Here is a 16604-nt window from a genome sequence, read left to right on the forward strand (position 1 = left end):
TACTTGGGCATCTGTCAACTGAGAGGGGTTTGAAAACATACCTTTTTGTGAGAATCCTCAATCACATGATTGCCTCCAGGCTGAATATCTAACACAACATTGGGGGCCTGGTAGCCTGAAAGAGTTAACATACGCAACAATTAGAAGGTTTGTTTGAGATTCATTTCTCCCCTTTCCTCTCAAGTATGCTATTAAAATAATAGCAAAGGAAAAAGGCATAAACTATCACCAAGTAAGAGATGGGAGGGGGCAAGCAGCAAAAGACAAATTTCTGAAACAGAGAAAGCAACAGGAGGATGAGTGGCTGAGGACACTGGATGGAAGAGACTTGTTGGGCCACATGGAGAAGGTTGTGAAGCAAGAGGAAGCCAATGGCCCTGTGGAATCAGAGTCTTATGACCTGGAAACGCCAACTTTTGCAATGTGTAAGTGTGAGGCATGGAGGTGAAAACAAGGTGACTGAAACTTGCATGTGGGTCCCTTCCACCCTGAGCTCAGAGGGTCTTGCTAATGAGGAAGAAAAAGGTAAGAGTTCCTGTGCAATGAAATGGAAAGATCTAGAGGAAATTAACGCAGCTAGTTTGGACACTGAAGCTCCAGAGCAAAAGCTTTTCTAGAAGTTTCCAGGAATAATGGCTCAATTCATATTGTTAAATGAATGAGTGTTGTATGACAGTATATCTCTAAGTTATACTTTGATGTTTAAATTTATTTTTCTTTGTGCCTTGCCTACCTTATTTTAAGACTGTCCTCTGAAAAAGGGGCAAGTCAGATATAGTTATTAGGTATGCCTCAACTCAGTAGTCAACACAGGAAAACCAAGTGTCCAAACTCACGGGCAGATGATTTGGTCTGTGGCATAAAATGTACTACTCTGAGCAGTATGTGGTAGGTAACAGAACATTTGGCTATGCTCTCTGCTTCCAGGTGGTCTCCTACCTTCACCAGTGTCCTTAGCATGCTCCATAATGGCTTCCTTGAGTTTGTCAGTATAGTTCACAATTCCTTTCAGAGGTACACGCTCATCATTTTCATAAGCTGTGATGTGAATGGAAGGATAATGCTGAAAGAAAATAGATGCACAAGATTTGCATTATTCCTTACGGTCCTTTTCTACCTTATAGGTTATGAAAAATAACTCCATTTTTTTGACCTAAGTGCTAGATAATTTCTTCTCATTTCATATTGAGAGATCTACAGTATCATAGTACTAGACCACTTGCTACCTGGAATACCCTTTTCTTGGCTAGTGAGACCATGACCACATCTAACCTATTCTGAACTATTACACTGAAACAAACATGGAGTATGAGCAGAGATGGTGCTGAAAGTTGTTTGGGTATTATAAGCAGAAACAATCTAAAGCCCTACAAAATTCCAGGTCAGCATGGGTAAGTATTCTTTTGATTATCTTTTCTATCATTTTAGGATAGTTTATCAGAACTGTTATTCACTACCTGTGGTTTAATATTTTGATAGGGACAGTAACGTTTTATGTAGTTCTTGTGTTTTTCATCAGATGAAGGATTCCCCCATTCTTCTAATTCTTCTAATGTCAGAGGAAGTGTAGTATCCATCATGGTGTTGAGAACATCCAAGAAAGGTGCCTAAAAAAACAAACAAACAAAAAAACCCCACAAAGCCAAAGAAATTTAAACTTTGACTAACAAATTGGTAAAATGAATTTCAGAAAAATATACTTTATGAATATAAATGCTGACATGAGAGAACAAAGGTCAAGAAGCCACGCTGATTCCCAGGAGGCAGACTACTCAGACCTATTCAGTCCTTAACTAGGGCCTGTGATTTATAACTGGCCTTTAAGGTATTCAGATATATATATGGGTTTATCTTCTAATTTCACAATTTTTTAGTTTGATGCCTTAGTGTACATTTTATATGAAAGTAATAAATGCTAAACCCTTACATCCATTAGGATGGGTACTATTAAAAAGAAACAAAAATAACAAGTGATAACACGTGTTGGCAAGGATGTGGAGAAATTGGAACCCTTGTGCACTATTGGTGGGAATGTAAAATGGTGCAGATGGTATGCTAGTTTCTCAAAAAATCAAACTTAGAATTACCATATGATCCAGCAAATATATTCCTAGGTAAATCAGAGTCTTGAGGAGTACACCCATAGTCACAGCAGCATTATGCACAACAGCCAAAAGGCGGAAGCAACCCAGTGTCCAATGGTGGATAAACGGGTAAGCAAAATATACACAATGACACAACAGATTATTATTCAGCCTTATAAAGTAAGGAAATTCTGACATATGCTACAATAATGGATGGACCTTGAGGACTTGAGGATATCTCTAAGTGAAATAAGCCAGTTACAAAAAGACAAATATGTACGATTCCATTTACAGGAGGTACAGGTATTCTAATTCAGAGACATAAAGGAGAGTGGTGGTTCTGAGGGGAAGGGGGAACTGGGGAGCTGCTATTCAATGAGCGTAGAGTTTTGGCTTTGCAAGGTGGAAAGAGTTCTGGAGACTGGTTCCACAACAATGTGAACATACTGGACACTACTGAACTATACATGTAAAAATAATTAAGATGGTAAATTTTGTTATTTTATCACCATTAAAAATTATTTAAAAAAACCCAACACATGAGTAAACCCTACTTTATCAGTTGGACATTTTACCTTAAAATATGGGTAATAAATGTTGATTGAAGAAAGTCTAGATAGTATCCAAATTGAAATAAGAAAAAAATCACTCACTGGCTTAAAGCCAGTATTAAAACATTTAGTAAAACGGCAGCTGCTTTTTTTCACTTAGCTTATAGTATTCTGTTAACATGCTTTTCAGCTTTCTCTTGTATTGGCATTAACCTAGTAGGCAAATGCAATTCCTTCCAGCTGCCTAGAATCTGAACTCCTTTTTTGCATTTAGACTATCCCTAACCTTATGAGACAAAGCCTGCCTCTCACTACGGAGGTACTAAATGCCCCTTATTTCCTTTCTTAGTTTTCCCTGCAGTTGTGGAGTATAACTACATGGCCTGGGTCTACCAAATCAGACATAATGTACTCCAAACTTTGAATGGCAAGTTAGTGACTCAAAGAAGTAGGGACCATAGAGAATTTCCTCTGGCAAACGTGCCACATTTATATTGAGATTTTAGAAGCAGCGCTGGCAGTATGAGGGGACTTGTACGCAGCAGTGGTGGCAGTGATAGCTTCACTGGGGCAGTTTTATGGTGTATTTTGGACATGTTTCTGGCTGTGCAGCCTCTAAGACTGGTACTATACCTGCTCCTCCCCACTACCTTTTAAAAAATCCCTTTTCTGCTTAAAGTAGAGCTGGTATTTGGTACTTCTAATTAAAACTATGAATTCTCTATTGTTGGATATTTAGAGGTTGACTCTAATAAGCAACGTGGGATGAATATTCATATACTTTTTGATTATTTCCTTTCTAATTTCTAAAAGTCACAGACCAGTTGTATTCTCTTTATATTGTAAATAGCTTTGCTATTATTATCTTTGTATATAGATTTCCCCCCTCTATATTTAGCATCTCTACTTAAAAAAGTAGATTTACAGATGAGGATTATTTAACAGTTATTTACAAGTCCACAGTGTATATACCCCCATCCTCAAAATAAAAGAAACCTGAAAATAATATGCTCTCTCCATCCCGGTCATTATTTTCTAGAGTACCTAACCAGGAGCACAGTGATGAAGGTGAAATGAGCTGCTTTAATAGAACGTCATAATTTTGGACACCAGGAAGACTATACAGTTGCCCCTTGAGTGACATAGGTTCAAACTATGCAAGTCCACTTACATCTGGATTTTTTCAATAGATATACACACAGTACTGTACATTTTTTTCTCTTATGATCTTAATAACATTTTCTTATCTCTAACTTATTGTAAGAACATAGTATGTGATACATAGAATATACAAAACATGTTAATCGACTGCTTACGTTATTGGTAAAGTTTCTGCTCAACAGGAGGCTATTTGCAGTTAAGTTTTTGGGGAGTCCAAAGTTTATCATGGGTTTCTGACTGCACGGGGATGGGGATGGGTCTGTGCCCCTGGCCCCCATGTTGTTCAAAGGTCAACTGTAGAGACTTTTAAGAATAAAGCAAGATATTTCAATTAAAGTACAGAAAAACTACCCCTTAAAGACCTTTAAGAATGGAGTATCTAAAAAACAGAGAGCCCCTACATCCAGGACTAAAAGGTTGATGGGCAGCACAGGCAACGGATTTCATGAACTCCAGAGTCACAGTGTGCTCTGCCCGAGTCCCTGGAACTGGTGAGTCATATATCCTTTGCCTCTTTTCTACCAACTCTACATGTTCTTAAAAATAAGAAATGGTCAATGAGGATAGCCATTAATATTCTTCAGTGGAAATTCTCAATGATTAATAAAGAACACTGTCCAGGAAGAAGGGATAAAGGATAAGCAGTTAGATTAAGTTTAGAAGTTCTCCCAGAGCTACAATTCTGTGTTTAAAATTTTAAAGTTTTGTTATACTCCCTATGCTAGTAAATATGTTAGCAACTTCTTTAAAAATATTTGAGAGAGAGAGAGAGAAATGTGAAAAGATATAACAAATATTTTTTATAGAGCATCCTAGGGCTTTCCCACTTTCCCACTTTGTAAATAGAAGAGACAAAGTATACTCACCTCCAAAGTCACAGCTCTTAGGAGCTCTGGATTAGAATTACACAATGCTCCCACAAGCACCCCTCCAGCACTGAAAGCAGTCAAGGCTGTTAGACTTGGCTGAGAAAAGCCTTGGCCATGAAGCGTCTTAATGCAAGCCTCTAAGTCAGCAAGGCCATTGAGTTTTTTAGTTAGACGGCCATCAGCGTGCCACTGGAGGCCTAACTCACCACCACCCCTGAAATTAAAGGGCAAAAAAATTTTTTAGTGGGAAAAAAATATTAATGATATATTTCAGGGTCAGCAAAAAATAGCCGGTGGGCAACAACTACCTGGAGGCCTGTTTTTTTTTTTTTTTTTTAAATGGCGTTAGAGCTAAGAATGGTTTATTTTTAAAGGTTGGGAGAAAAAACAACAACAAAAAACAATGAGGAATATACAACAGAGACCATAGGTGGCCTACAAAGCCTGAAATATTTACTATTTAGTTTTTCAGAGAAAGGGTTTGTCAGTCCCTGATAAGAGACAGTCAAAAATGGGTTCAACAAATATGTTTTTATAAAAACATGAGTCATTTGTCATTTTCTCTTTTCCACTCACTCATTCACTCATTCATTCATTCAAAGTAAGCTCTATGCCCAACATGAGGCTTAAACTCATGACCCAAGGATCAATAAACTCAGCATGCTCTAAGCCAGTCAGGTCTCCCTCAACAAATATGTTTTGAGTTGCTGCTTCTGCTTCTCAGGTACTGTGTTAAATGCTGGCCTTAAAAATATAAAAAAGCAAAAGGTCCTCAGATGACTGTACACCCAGAGCTGAGAATCATTAGGTTAAATGATACAAGATTACAAATAAACTTTCTTAAAAAAATTGTTTTTAACGTTTACTTATTTTTGAGAGACAGAGCACAAGTGGGGGAGGGGCGGAGAGAGAGGGAGACACAGAATCTGAAGCAGGCTCCAGGCTCTGAGCACAGAGCCCGACACGGGGCTCGAAGCCCACAAACCATGAAATCATGACCTGAGCCAAAGTCAGACACTTAACTGACTGAACCACCCAGGCGCCCCACAAATAAACTTACTTAAAAAAAAAAAAAATCTACACACACACACACACACACACGCAAAAATCTCCTGCCTGAAGATCATAATTTTGGGGGGAAAGAAAACAGCTGCCAAGCATGTGGTTGCTGCTTTCACACAAGTGTACTGCAGGTTATCACAGAAACAGTAGAAAGAACATCCACTTATTAGGTTAGGGGTATATACTTCTTCAAACAAATGCTTAAGAAGGAGAGGATACCTAATCTGAGTCTTGGAGGAAGAATATGAGAATATGAAAATATGAGATGCACGAAGAAAGGGAAAACATCAAGACACAGCATGTGCAAAGGCAGAGAGGAGAAAGTGTCATCTGAAAGGATGTAACAGGGCTGGAGTGCAGGGTGTGTCTGGGCAGTAATGAAAGATCTCACTACAGAGATAAGCCAGATCATTAGGATGTTAAATACTATAAGTAAGGAGTTTGGATTTTATTTTGGAGATAGGGAGATGGAGAAGGATTTTAAGCAGAAACATAAAATATTATTTGTGTCTTGAAAACAGCTAAAATAAAATGAAGTCAGAGCACACAGACTGGTACATGAATTCTAAAAATCTGGTGCAACCACAAAGGAAACAATCAACAAAACTAAAAGGCAACTGATGGGATGGGATACTTGCAAATGACATTATCAGATAAAGGGCTAGTATCCAAAACCTATGAAGAACTCACAAAACTCCACACCTGAAAAGCAAATAAGCCAGTGAAGAAATGGGCAGAAGACATGAATAGATACTTTTCTAAAGAAAACATCCAGATGGCCAACAGGCACATGAAAACATGCTCAACGTCATTCCTCATCAGGGAAATACAAATCAAAACCACACTGAGATACCACCTCACGCCAGTCAGAGTGGCTAAAATGAACAAATCAGGAGACTATAGATGCTGGCGAGGATGTGGAGAAACGGGAACCCTCTTGCACGGTTGGTGGGAATGCAAGCTGGTGCAGCTGCTCTGGAAAACAGTGTGGAGGTTCCTCAAAAAATTAAAAATAGATCTATCCTATGACCCAGCAATAGCACTGCTAGGAATTTACCCAAGGGATACAGGAGTGCTGATGCATAGGGGCACTTGTACCCCAATGTTTACAGCAGCACTTTCAACAATAGCCAAATTATGGAAACAGCCTAAATGTCTATCAACTGACAAAGAAAGAAGATAATGGTTTATATATATACAATGGAATACTATTTGGCAATGAGAAAGAATGAAATCTGGCCATTTGTTGCAACATGGATGGAACTGGAGAGTATTATGCTAAGTGAAAAAAAAGTCAGGCAGAGAAAGACAGATACCATATGTTTTCACTGATATGTGGATCCTGAGAAACTTAACAGAAGACCATGGGGGAGAGGAAGGGGGAAAAAAGTTACAGAGAGGGAGGGAGGCAAACCATAAGAGACTCTTGGATATTGAGAACAAAGTGAGGGTTGATGGGGGGAGAGGGGAGAGGGGAAAGGGGTGATGGGCATTGAGGAGGGCACCTTTTGGGATGAGCACTGGGTAAACCAATTTGACAATAAATTATATATTAAAAAAAAAAAGAAAAAGAAAGAATAGCTCATTCATAGACTTAATTTCAAAATGTGTTAAATACTTGCTATTCTAAAGTGATCATCAAAGCTGTCGCTTGTTTTACTGTTATTTACCATATACCTACTGCTTTGCTTTCAGGTCTCATTTTTGCCCAAAGTAAAGAGGTCTCAATAGAATTAAAAAAAAAAAAAAAAAAAAAAAAAAAAAAAAAATCTGGTGCAAGATCCTAAAAATCTACCCTTTTGCTTTCTGGATCAGCTAGTCTGTTAAATCAGCTTCTATCAGCACATGTTTAGGAATACATAAATTCAATAACACAAATGAGAAAATAAACTTTGCTCCCTGATATAGCATTGTTCTGGACATCTGTCACAACACTCATGTGCCAGGTAAAATGTGTTGACTCACCGAACGTGGCAATATGCTAATATCCATCCATCATCCACCAACACCCGTCTTTCAGGTCTGAAATTCATTTTTAAGTCCATTCCATAAGCTCCATATACATGTACCAGGAGAGGTTTCTTCTGCAAGTCCTCAGAATCCGTTTTGTGGAAAATAGTCATTGGCACTGATTTTCCATCCTGGAAATGAAGAGTTACTATGCAATGTAAATAAAAGTTTTTTTAAAACAGTTTATCCCTAATTTTATGCATTGCTTACTGATGTTGAATACAAACTTCATTTAATTGAGACAATGGAGGGGCTCCTGGCTGGCTCACTCGGTGGAGCATGTGACTCTTACGAGTTGTGAGTTCAAGCCTCACGTTGGGTATAGAAATTACTTAAAAAAAAAAAAAAAAAAAAAAAAAAAAAGGACAACAGAGTTATGGTTAAGGTCTTTAAAAATACATCATGATTCATCCCCATTTTTAGCTATTCTGCTGACCCATAATGCTAACTAGAAAAGAGCAGCAAAACTCAGGCTTGAAAACATTTTATGAAATGCAGCTTTCCAAGACAGTTAAGTGATTTTAAAGAGTTCTTTACTACCTACTATTACTGTAATTTTTTTCTTTCAAGATTAAGTCAAAATATAGCTACCAAAATTAGACGTACTAGCATAGTTAATTTCCCCACACCTATGGCTAGATACTGACATTTCACATCTTTGCGTATTTACAAATAGGCTGACTAAAGAAGTTTTAACTGCTCAATTTTCTGTCCTCTATAGGCACAATCCTCAACCATTAAGCGCCAGAATTTCACTTAGTTTCACTGTTCTTTCTACTTAGGATATGATAACTACAACATTTTTTTTTTTTAATTTTTTTTTTCAACGTTTATTTATTTTTGGGACAGAGAGAGACAGAGCATGAACGGGGGAGGGGCAGAGAGAGAGGGAGACACAGAATCGGAAGCAGGCTCCAGGCTCTGAGCCATCAGCCCAGAGCCCGACGCGGGGCTCGAACTCACGGACCGCGAGATCGTGACCTGGCTGAAGTCGGACGCTTAACCGACTGCGCCACCCAGGCGCCCCGATAACTACAACATTTTGATGGATTGGTATATGGTATAGTTACACATTTCTAAAGCAAAACAAAGCCTAAAAATATATATTTTTTTCTTTTCTTTTTGAGTGTAAGAGGGGGAGGGGCAGAGAGAGAGACGGGAACAGGATATGAAGCCAGCTCTGCGCTGGGAGTGGAGGACCTGATATGGGGCTTGAACTAACGAACCGTGAGATCATTACCTAACCTGAATTCGGATGCTCAACTGAGCTCAACCGACTGCGCCCCTGTAAACATATTCTGTTGACAAAAAACCAAACACAAAAATCTGGAAAGTGATACAATAAATGGTAAACAATAATTATATCTAAGAGGTACAGCAAATGGGACTGAAAAGTAGTCATCTAAACTTTGTACATTCTGCATTTTTGTATTTATTCTAAGAAATGTGTATTGCTCTTGTATTATTAAAAAAATACGCTTAAAGATTTAAAAGAAAATCAACGAAGAAAAAAATTCATAAAGACAAAAAGGCTGTGTCATAATTCATTGCCAACACATATGAAATTATCTGATGTTTGATATGTCAAGGTCTGAAAATTCCTTAAATCCAAAGGCCACAGTTTATTAATTTGTTCCCCACTTGCACAAATTTTCTTTTATACTTTTCACTCTGCCCTCAGTCTTACCTCTTTTACTCTACACTTTGGCCATATTGTCCTCCTTTACTTAAAAAAAAATTTATTTAAGTAATCTCTACACCCAACATGTGGCTTGAGCTCACAGCCCTGAGATCAAAAGTTGCATCCTCTTGCAACTGAGTCAACCAGGCACCCCTTCCTTTCTACTTCTTGAAAGCACCATTTCTCCCTCAATTCAGGCCTCTACACAAATGTATTCCTCCTGCCCCTTTTCTAGTTAGATTCTTTTTTTTTTTTTTTTAATTTTTTTTTTTTAACGTTTATTTATTTTTGAGACAGAGAGAGACAAAGCATGAAAGGGGGAAGGTCAGAGAGAGGGAGACACAGAATCTGAAACAGGCTCCAGGCTCTGAGCTGTCAGCACAGAGCCCGACGCGGGGCTCAAACTCACGGACTGCGAGATCATGACCTGGGCCGAAGTCGGCTGCCTAACCGACTGAGCCACCCAGGTGCCCCTCTAGTTAGATTCTTAATCATCCTTGAGGTTTTACCTGAGACATCACTTTCTCAGAAGCCTTCAGTGATCCCTCCAGCCTAGGTAAGGTCCCTGTGCCATGTTTCCACTGTACTCAACACGGCGTCCTTTGCAACAGTCAGTACATTAGCACTTACTCCTTCAACATCAATCATCTTCCCTACTAGATTCAAGCATTCTAGTCAACTGCTTACCACCTTCACAATTTTTTGCCATTACCTAGAAACCAACTTTGACAATTTCTTTAAGTCAACTTTCAAAATTCAAATTCAAAATTCAAATATTAACAAGCCTTGATGAAATCAATGACTTGACATGCTAGCTATAAATTTTCTAAGCCATGTTAAAATAAATATGGGAGTATTTAAAAAAAAAAAATCCATGGATCCCTTAAGATCATTTGGGTCTTACTGTGGTATGTGAGATCCACTTCAGAAACCCATGCTAAGGTAACACCAGCAGCAACTGCACAATGCTTGACAAGTAGTATGAATGCAGTAGATGGGGGCTCAGAGTTGGGATTACGAAGACTTACCTTGCTTTTGGCTTCTAGACGTAAAACACGACTAGTCTTTGTGATTGGGTCTTCGTGCCCAGTTTCCTCAAACAGTTTGCCTTCTGCAAATTTGTATGTGTAGTATTTTGGGGGACGTATTGGAGAGCAAAGCTGGAAGGGGCAGTTCTTTGGGTCTGAATTTGTATCCATTATGAATCCACAGGCCCAAGGAGGAAGCTAAAGAAATAAAAGTTATTTTTACTCTTTACACACTAAGTATCATTAATTAAATTTGAGTCAGCTACAAACAAGATGATGTGGACATCAAGTTTACTTTTATCCATTATAAGTAATTCCTCATTTAACTATTATTTCAGCACAACAGAATATATTTCAAGTAACAAATGAACAGGACTCCACATTAATGACCAATAAAATAAGGAAAAATTATAGGAAAATGGTTTATCATGACTCTGGATTTATACAGAATCTCCTTTAATAAAGCCATTTATTTTGGGTATAAACTTGGGAAGTGAATAGTAAAATGGTTACGAATAAGAGCAAATCAAATAATAATTCCAGAACCCGGCAACATCTCCAGATCTCTGTTCTCAGAGAACATGAAATCTCGCTCAGGTGTTTTTTTAATGATTTACCCACCAGCCCTTCCCCTGCGGCCTAGACAGCCACAGTGGTGACAGTTATCATTCCAGGGCTACAAACTCACTCAGCAGCACTAAAGCATTTACAATTTGTTTCTAACTTCAGCCCCCAGGCTAACTGTTGTGCAGAACAAAACCTTTCCTGGCACATACACTCTGAGAAACTCACAGCTATTATGATTAGGATTCTTCACTTTAAGAAAAAAGGAAAGGAATCAAAATTTATTCTCTCAGAGCAGCAGGGTCCAGTTTCAAGCCTGCCACTAACATCCCTCTTACACCTTTCAAAGAATTGTGGTAAGCAGGCTGGCAGAATATAAGAAATGGTACCGAGAGTCAGAACATTAAAAGAAAATTGCCTTTCCTTTCCCGAGTAATTGTAGAAAGAAAATCAGAGGTCTTGGCACAGCAATGTCACGGATTGGCATTATTCAAAAAGGGTAGGTGGGGGCTGTGTGCATAAAGAGTGCATCATCTGACCTGTAGAAACTACAGCCAGAGTTTATGTTCACAGAGCATATGTCTTACTATTAGTCCAAAGAATCTATCTTCCTGAAACACTCCAAGGATATATATTCAAAATATCTCTCAAAGAGAGTTCCTAATTTACTGTCCTCAGACTGAGAATTATGTTCAAGGATAATCTGTCTACTTAAGTGAAAGCCATAAAACGGAAAGAAGCATGTGGCACATCAAAGTTGTGAAGTCTGGAAGCATAAATGGGAGTGAGTAAATGGAGACCTTGCTGGGAAAAACCACCACCGCTTCTCACTACTCATGTTGTAACCAGGTCTCAGAAAGAGGGTACATGATGCCTAAGTCCACAGAGGCACAAATTTTTCTGTCCTTTGGTGAAACTTTAAAAGAGTTTCCATGTGCCCCATGTGGTAAGTGGTCATAGTTTCAAACCAAGTGGTTCTAATAAATAACTCTTTTGGGTGTATTTCTTAAAGTACTGGGACCAAGGGTAAAGTTTTACCATAACAAAAACTGTTCTAGTTTGTCTAGTTCTAGTTGTCCAGAAATAAATGTTAACCATCTCAAGGATATCTTAAACCGCATTTCCTATTGAGAAACCTGCAGTACTATCGGGGTATGTTAATGGACAGCACCCGAGAATAATGATAAATTGGCTAGGTGATCTGCAGGTATTTCTTTGATACACGAAAGAAACAGGTTCAGCGCTAGCATCCTACCAGCAATCGTAGTCATCTATCTCACTGAAAGAAAACTGGCCCAAGTGTGCAAATGCCTCCATGTGAACTGATATTAGTACAAAGCAAAAAATCTCCCCAAGATTTGCTTAAATTAAGTATCATAACCAATTAAATTATCATAGCTTCTTTTTGTGAAAAAAAATTACCAGGAAAAACTGGTAATATGATGACCAAAGATAGGAGGCAAACATATTAAGGATTTTACATTTCTGTTGCCCAGATGGAGTTTAAAAAGATCTTTTAGTGAAGTGCCTACTAGGCGGAGATGTTACATACAGAAATATTTTATAATACAGTCTGGCTTAAAGATTTTGTCCTTTGTGTATGCCATTGTCCCTGCATATTAATCAGTATTATCCAGTTCATGAAAGGCTCTGATCTATAAAATTTTCTTTAAGTAGAACCTAATATATAATGTAGTATTGATTCTATGTGTTGATGACTCAAAACACTGTAACAAAGCCCAAAAGGGTCAGGGAATAAAGAGAGGATATAGAATAAATTACAGATATGATGTTCCACTGGAGACATTCCTGGAAGCATCAGGCCCTGGAGAACAGAAGACATTATACTGCAGGACACTACAGGACCTCTTCTTCATAAAGCCATTACCCTCAAGAACAAGAGACGTAGTTGACTTTCCTCACACAGAAATAGGCATAGAAACTTAGACAAAATGAGAAGACACGCTTTGTCTCAAATGAACAAAAAGCCAGAGATTTAAGTGAAACATAGAAGTAATATGCCTGATGAAGAATTTTAAGCAATGATCGTAAGGATACTCACCAGACTTGAGAAAAGAATGGTGGACATCAGTGAAACTATTAGCACAGATAAGGAATAATATACCAGAGATAAAGGGTTCAATAAACAAAATGAGAAACGTGCTTGATACAATGAATAGCAGGCTGGAAGCAGAGGAACGAATTAATTACCTAGAAGACAAAGTAATGGAAAGTAATCAAGCTGAACAAAAGAGAGAAAAAAGAATTATGGAAAATGAGAATGGACTTAGGGAACTCAGTGACTCCATCAAACATAATAACAGTTGTATTCTAGGAGTCCCATAAGAAGATAAAGAAAAGGGGGCAGAGAATTTGAGAAATAATAGATGAAAACTTACCTAATCTGGAGAAGGAAAGAGAAAGAAATCCAGATCCAGGATGCACAGAGAACCACCACCCCCTCCCCGGATAAAAATCAACAAAAGCAGATCCATAGCAAGGCATATTGTAATTAAAATGACAGAATATAGTGATAAAGAAAAAATATTAAAAGTAGCAAGTCAAGGGGTGCCTGGGTGGTTCAGTCAGTTAAGCGTATGACTTCAGCTCAGGTCATCATCTCATGGTTTGTGGGTTCAAGCTGCACATCAGGCTCTGTGCTGACAGCACAGAGCTTGGAGCCTGCTTTGGATTCTGTGTCTCCCTCTCTCTCTCCTCGTTCCCCACTTGCACTCTGTCTCTCTCTCAAAAATAAATAAACATTAAAAATGAATGAATGAATGAATGAATGTAGCAAGACAAAAGAAGACAGTTATATACAGAGGAAACCCCATAAGGCTATCAGTGGTTTTTTCAGCGAAACTTTCCAAGCCAGAAAGGAGTGGCATGATGTATTCAAAATGCTGAATAGAAAAAACTTGTATCCAAGAATACTATATCCAGGAAGGCTATCACTCAGTATAGAAGGAGATACAAAGAGTTTCCCAAATAAAAACTAAAAGAGTTCATGACCCTAAAACCAGCCCTGCAAGAAATATTAAAGGGGATTCTGAGTGAAAAGGAAAGACCAAAAAAAGATAGTATGAAGCTAGGAAACACAAAGCCAGTAAAAATAAATATTTCTGTAAAGAATCAGTCAAGTAACTCACAAAATAAAACAATGTAGAATATGGCACCATATATCTAAAACTTGGGGAGGGGAGGAGTAAAGAACTGGTTCAAACTTAAACGACAATCAAATTAATATAGACTTCTGCTATAAGCAGAAGAGGCTATATAAAAACCTAATGGTAACCACAAATCAAAAACTACTAATAAATATGCAAAGAATAAAGAAGAAAGAAACCCAAATATATCACTAAAGAAAACCAGCAAACCCTGAAAGAAAGAGAAGAAAGGATCAGAGAAAAACTTCGGAAATAACTACAAAACAAGTAAAAACGGCAATAAATACATATCTATCAACAATTACTTTAAAACTAGACGGACTAAATGCTCTAATCAAAAGACACAGGGTGACAGAATGAATAAAAACCAGGACCCATCCATATGCTACCTACAGGAAACTCATTTTAGATCTAAAAACACCTGCAGATTGAAAGTGAGGGAATGGAGAAACACTGATCATGCAAATGAATGTCAAAGAAAAGCTGGAGTAGCAATATTGGTATCAGACAAAATAGATTTTAAAACAAAGATTGTAACAAGAGACAAAGAGGGACACCATAGAATCATAAAGGGAACAATACGGGAAGATATAATAATTATAAAATGTATGCATCCAACACAGGAGCGCCCAAATACATAAAAAAGTTAGTAAGAAACATAAAGGAACTAACTGGTAATAATTAAGAACAGTAGGGCACTTTCACACCCCACTTACATCAATAGACAGATCAACTAAACAGAAAATCAACAAGGAAACAATGGCTTTGAATGATGCACTGGATTAGATGGATTTAACAGACAGATCTATTCAGAACATTCCATCCTAAAACAGAATACACATTTTTTTCAAGTGCACATGGAACATTCTCCAGAACAGATCACTTATTAGGCTACAAAACAAGCCTCAACAAATTTTAAAAGATCGAAGTCATACCATGCATCTTTTCAGACTGTAACACTATGAAACTAAAAGAAAAAAATCTGTAAGAAAAAAATCTGGAAGGACTACAAATACATGGAGGTTAAATAACATGCTCCTAAACAATGAATGGGTCAACCAGGAAATAAAAGAAATAAAAAAAGTACATGGCAACAAATGAAAATGAAAACACAACGGTTCAAAACCTTTGGGATGCAGCAAAAGTGGTTCTAAGAGGGAAATTTACAGCAATATAGGCCAACTGTAAGAAGCAAGAAATATCTCAAATAAACAACCTAACCTTACACCTAAAGGAGCTAGAAAAAGAACAAACAAAACCTAATTACCAGCAGAAGGAAGGAAATAATAAAGATTAGAGCAGAAATAAGCGATACAGAAACCAAACAACTACAATAGAACAGATCAATGAAACAAGGAGCTGGTTCTTTGGAAAAAAAAAAAAAAATCACTAAAGTTGATAAACCTCTAGCCAGACTTCTCAAGAAAAAAAAGAGAAAGGACCCAACTAAATAAAACTACAAATGAGGAGAAATAACAACAAATACCATAGAAATACAAACAATAATAAAAGATTATGAAAAATTATGCCAAAAAATTGGACAACCTAGAAGAAATGGAAAAATTCCTAGAAATATACAACCTACTGAAACTGCAACAGAAAGAAATAAAAAAATTTGAACAGACTGATAACCAGCAATGAAATTGAATCAGGAATTAAAAAAACAAACAAAAGGCCAGGAGCAGATAGCTTCACAGATGAATTCCACGGAACATATGAAGAACAGTTAATGCCTATTCTTAAATTATTCCAAAAAAAAAAATAGAAAACTTCTAAATTCATTCTATGAGGACAGCATTACTCAGATACCAAAACCACACAAAGACACCATAAAGAGAGACCTACAGGCCAAAATCCCTGATGAACACAGATGCAAAAATCCTCAACAAAATACTAGCAAACCGAATCCAACAATACATTAAAAACATCATTCACCATGACCAAGTGGGATTTATTCCTGGGTTGCAAGAGTGGTTCAATATTCACAAATCAATCAACGTGATATACCACATCAGTAAGAAAAAGGATAAGAACCATATGATCATTTTAGTAGATGCAGAAAAAGCATTTGACAAAGTACAATGTCCATTTATGATTAAAAAAAAAAACCTCAACAAAGCAGGTTTAGAAGGAACTTAGCTGTACATAATAAAGGCCCTTTATTAAAAACCCACAGGTAACATCATCCTAAATGGGGAAAAACTGAGAGCCTTTCCTTAAGATCAGGAACAAGATAAGGATGTTCACTCTGACCACTTTTATTCAACAGAGTTCTAGAAGTCCTAGCCACAACAATCAGGTAACAAAAAGAAATAAAAGGCATCCAAATCAGTAAGAAAAAAGTAAAATTTTCACTATTTGCACATGACATGATACTATAAATATAAAACTTGAAAGACTCCACCAAAAAACTGCTGGAACTAGTAA

The 16604-nt window shown here is 37.4% G+C and overlaps 1 protein-coding gene across 8 annotated transcripts in view; it reads right to left on the reverse strand.

The window, feature by feature from the left end:
- PREPL (prolyl endopeptidase like) overlaps nt 1-16604 on the reverse strand; it is a 59159-nt gene that overhangs the window by 3196 nt on the left and 39359 nt on the right. For all 8 annotated transcript variants that reach the window (XM_045445897.1, XM_045445901.1, XM_045445899.1 and 5 more), the window contains 6 exons: nt 10447-10644; nt 7693-7868; nt 4663-4879; nt 1458-1607; nt 940-1063; nt 42-115 (listed from right to left, as the gene is read on the reverse strand). In XM_045445897.1, the coding sequence (XP_045301853.1) occupies nt 42-115; nt 940-1063; nt 1458-1607; nt 4663-4879; nt 7693-7868; nt 10447-10644 (939 nt within the window). The remainder of the gene's footprint in view (nt 1-41; nt 116-939; nt 1064-1457; nt 1608-4662; nt 4880-7692; nt 7869-10446; nt 10645-16604) is intronic.

This window comes from Leopardus geoffroyi, chromosome A3 (genome assembly GCF_018350155.1).
Source record: "Leopardus geoffroyi isolate Oge1 chromosome A3, O.geoffroyi_Oge1_pat1.0, whole genome shotgun sequence".
Lineage (NCBI taxonomy): Eukaryota > Metazoa > Chordata > Mammalia > Carnivora > Felidae > Leopardus > Leopardus geoffroyi.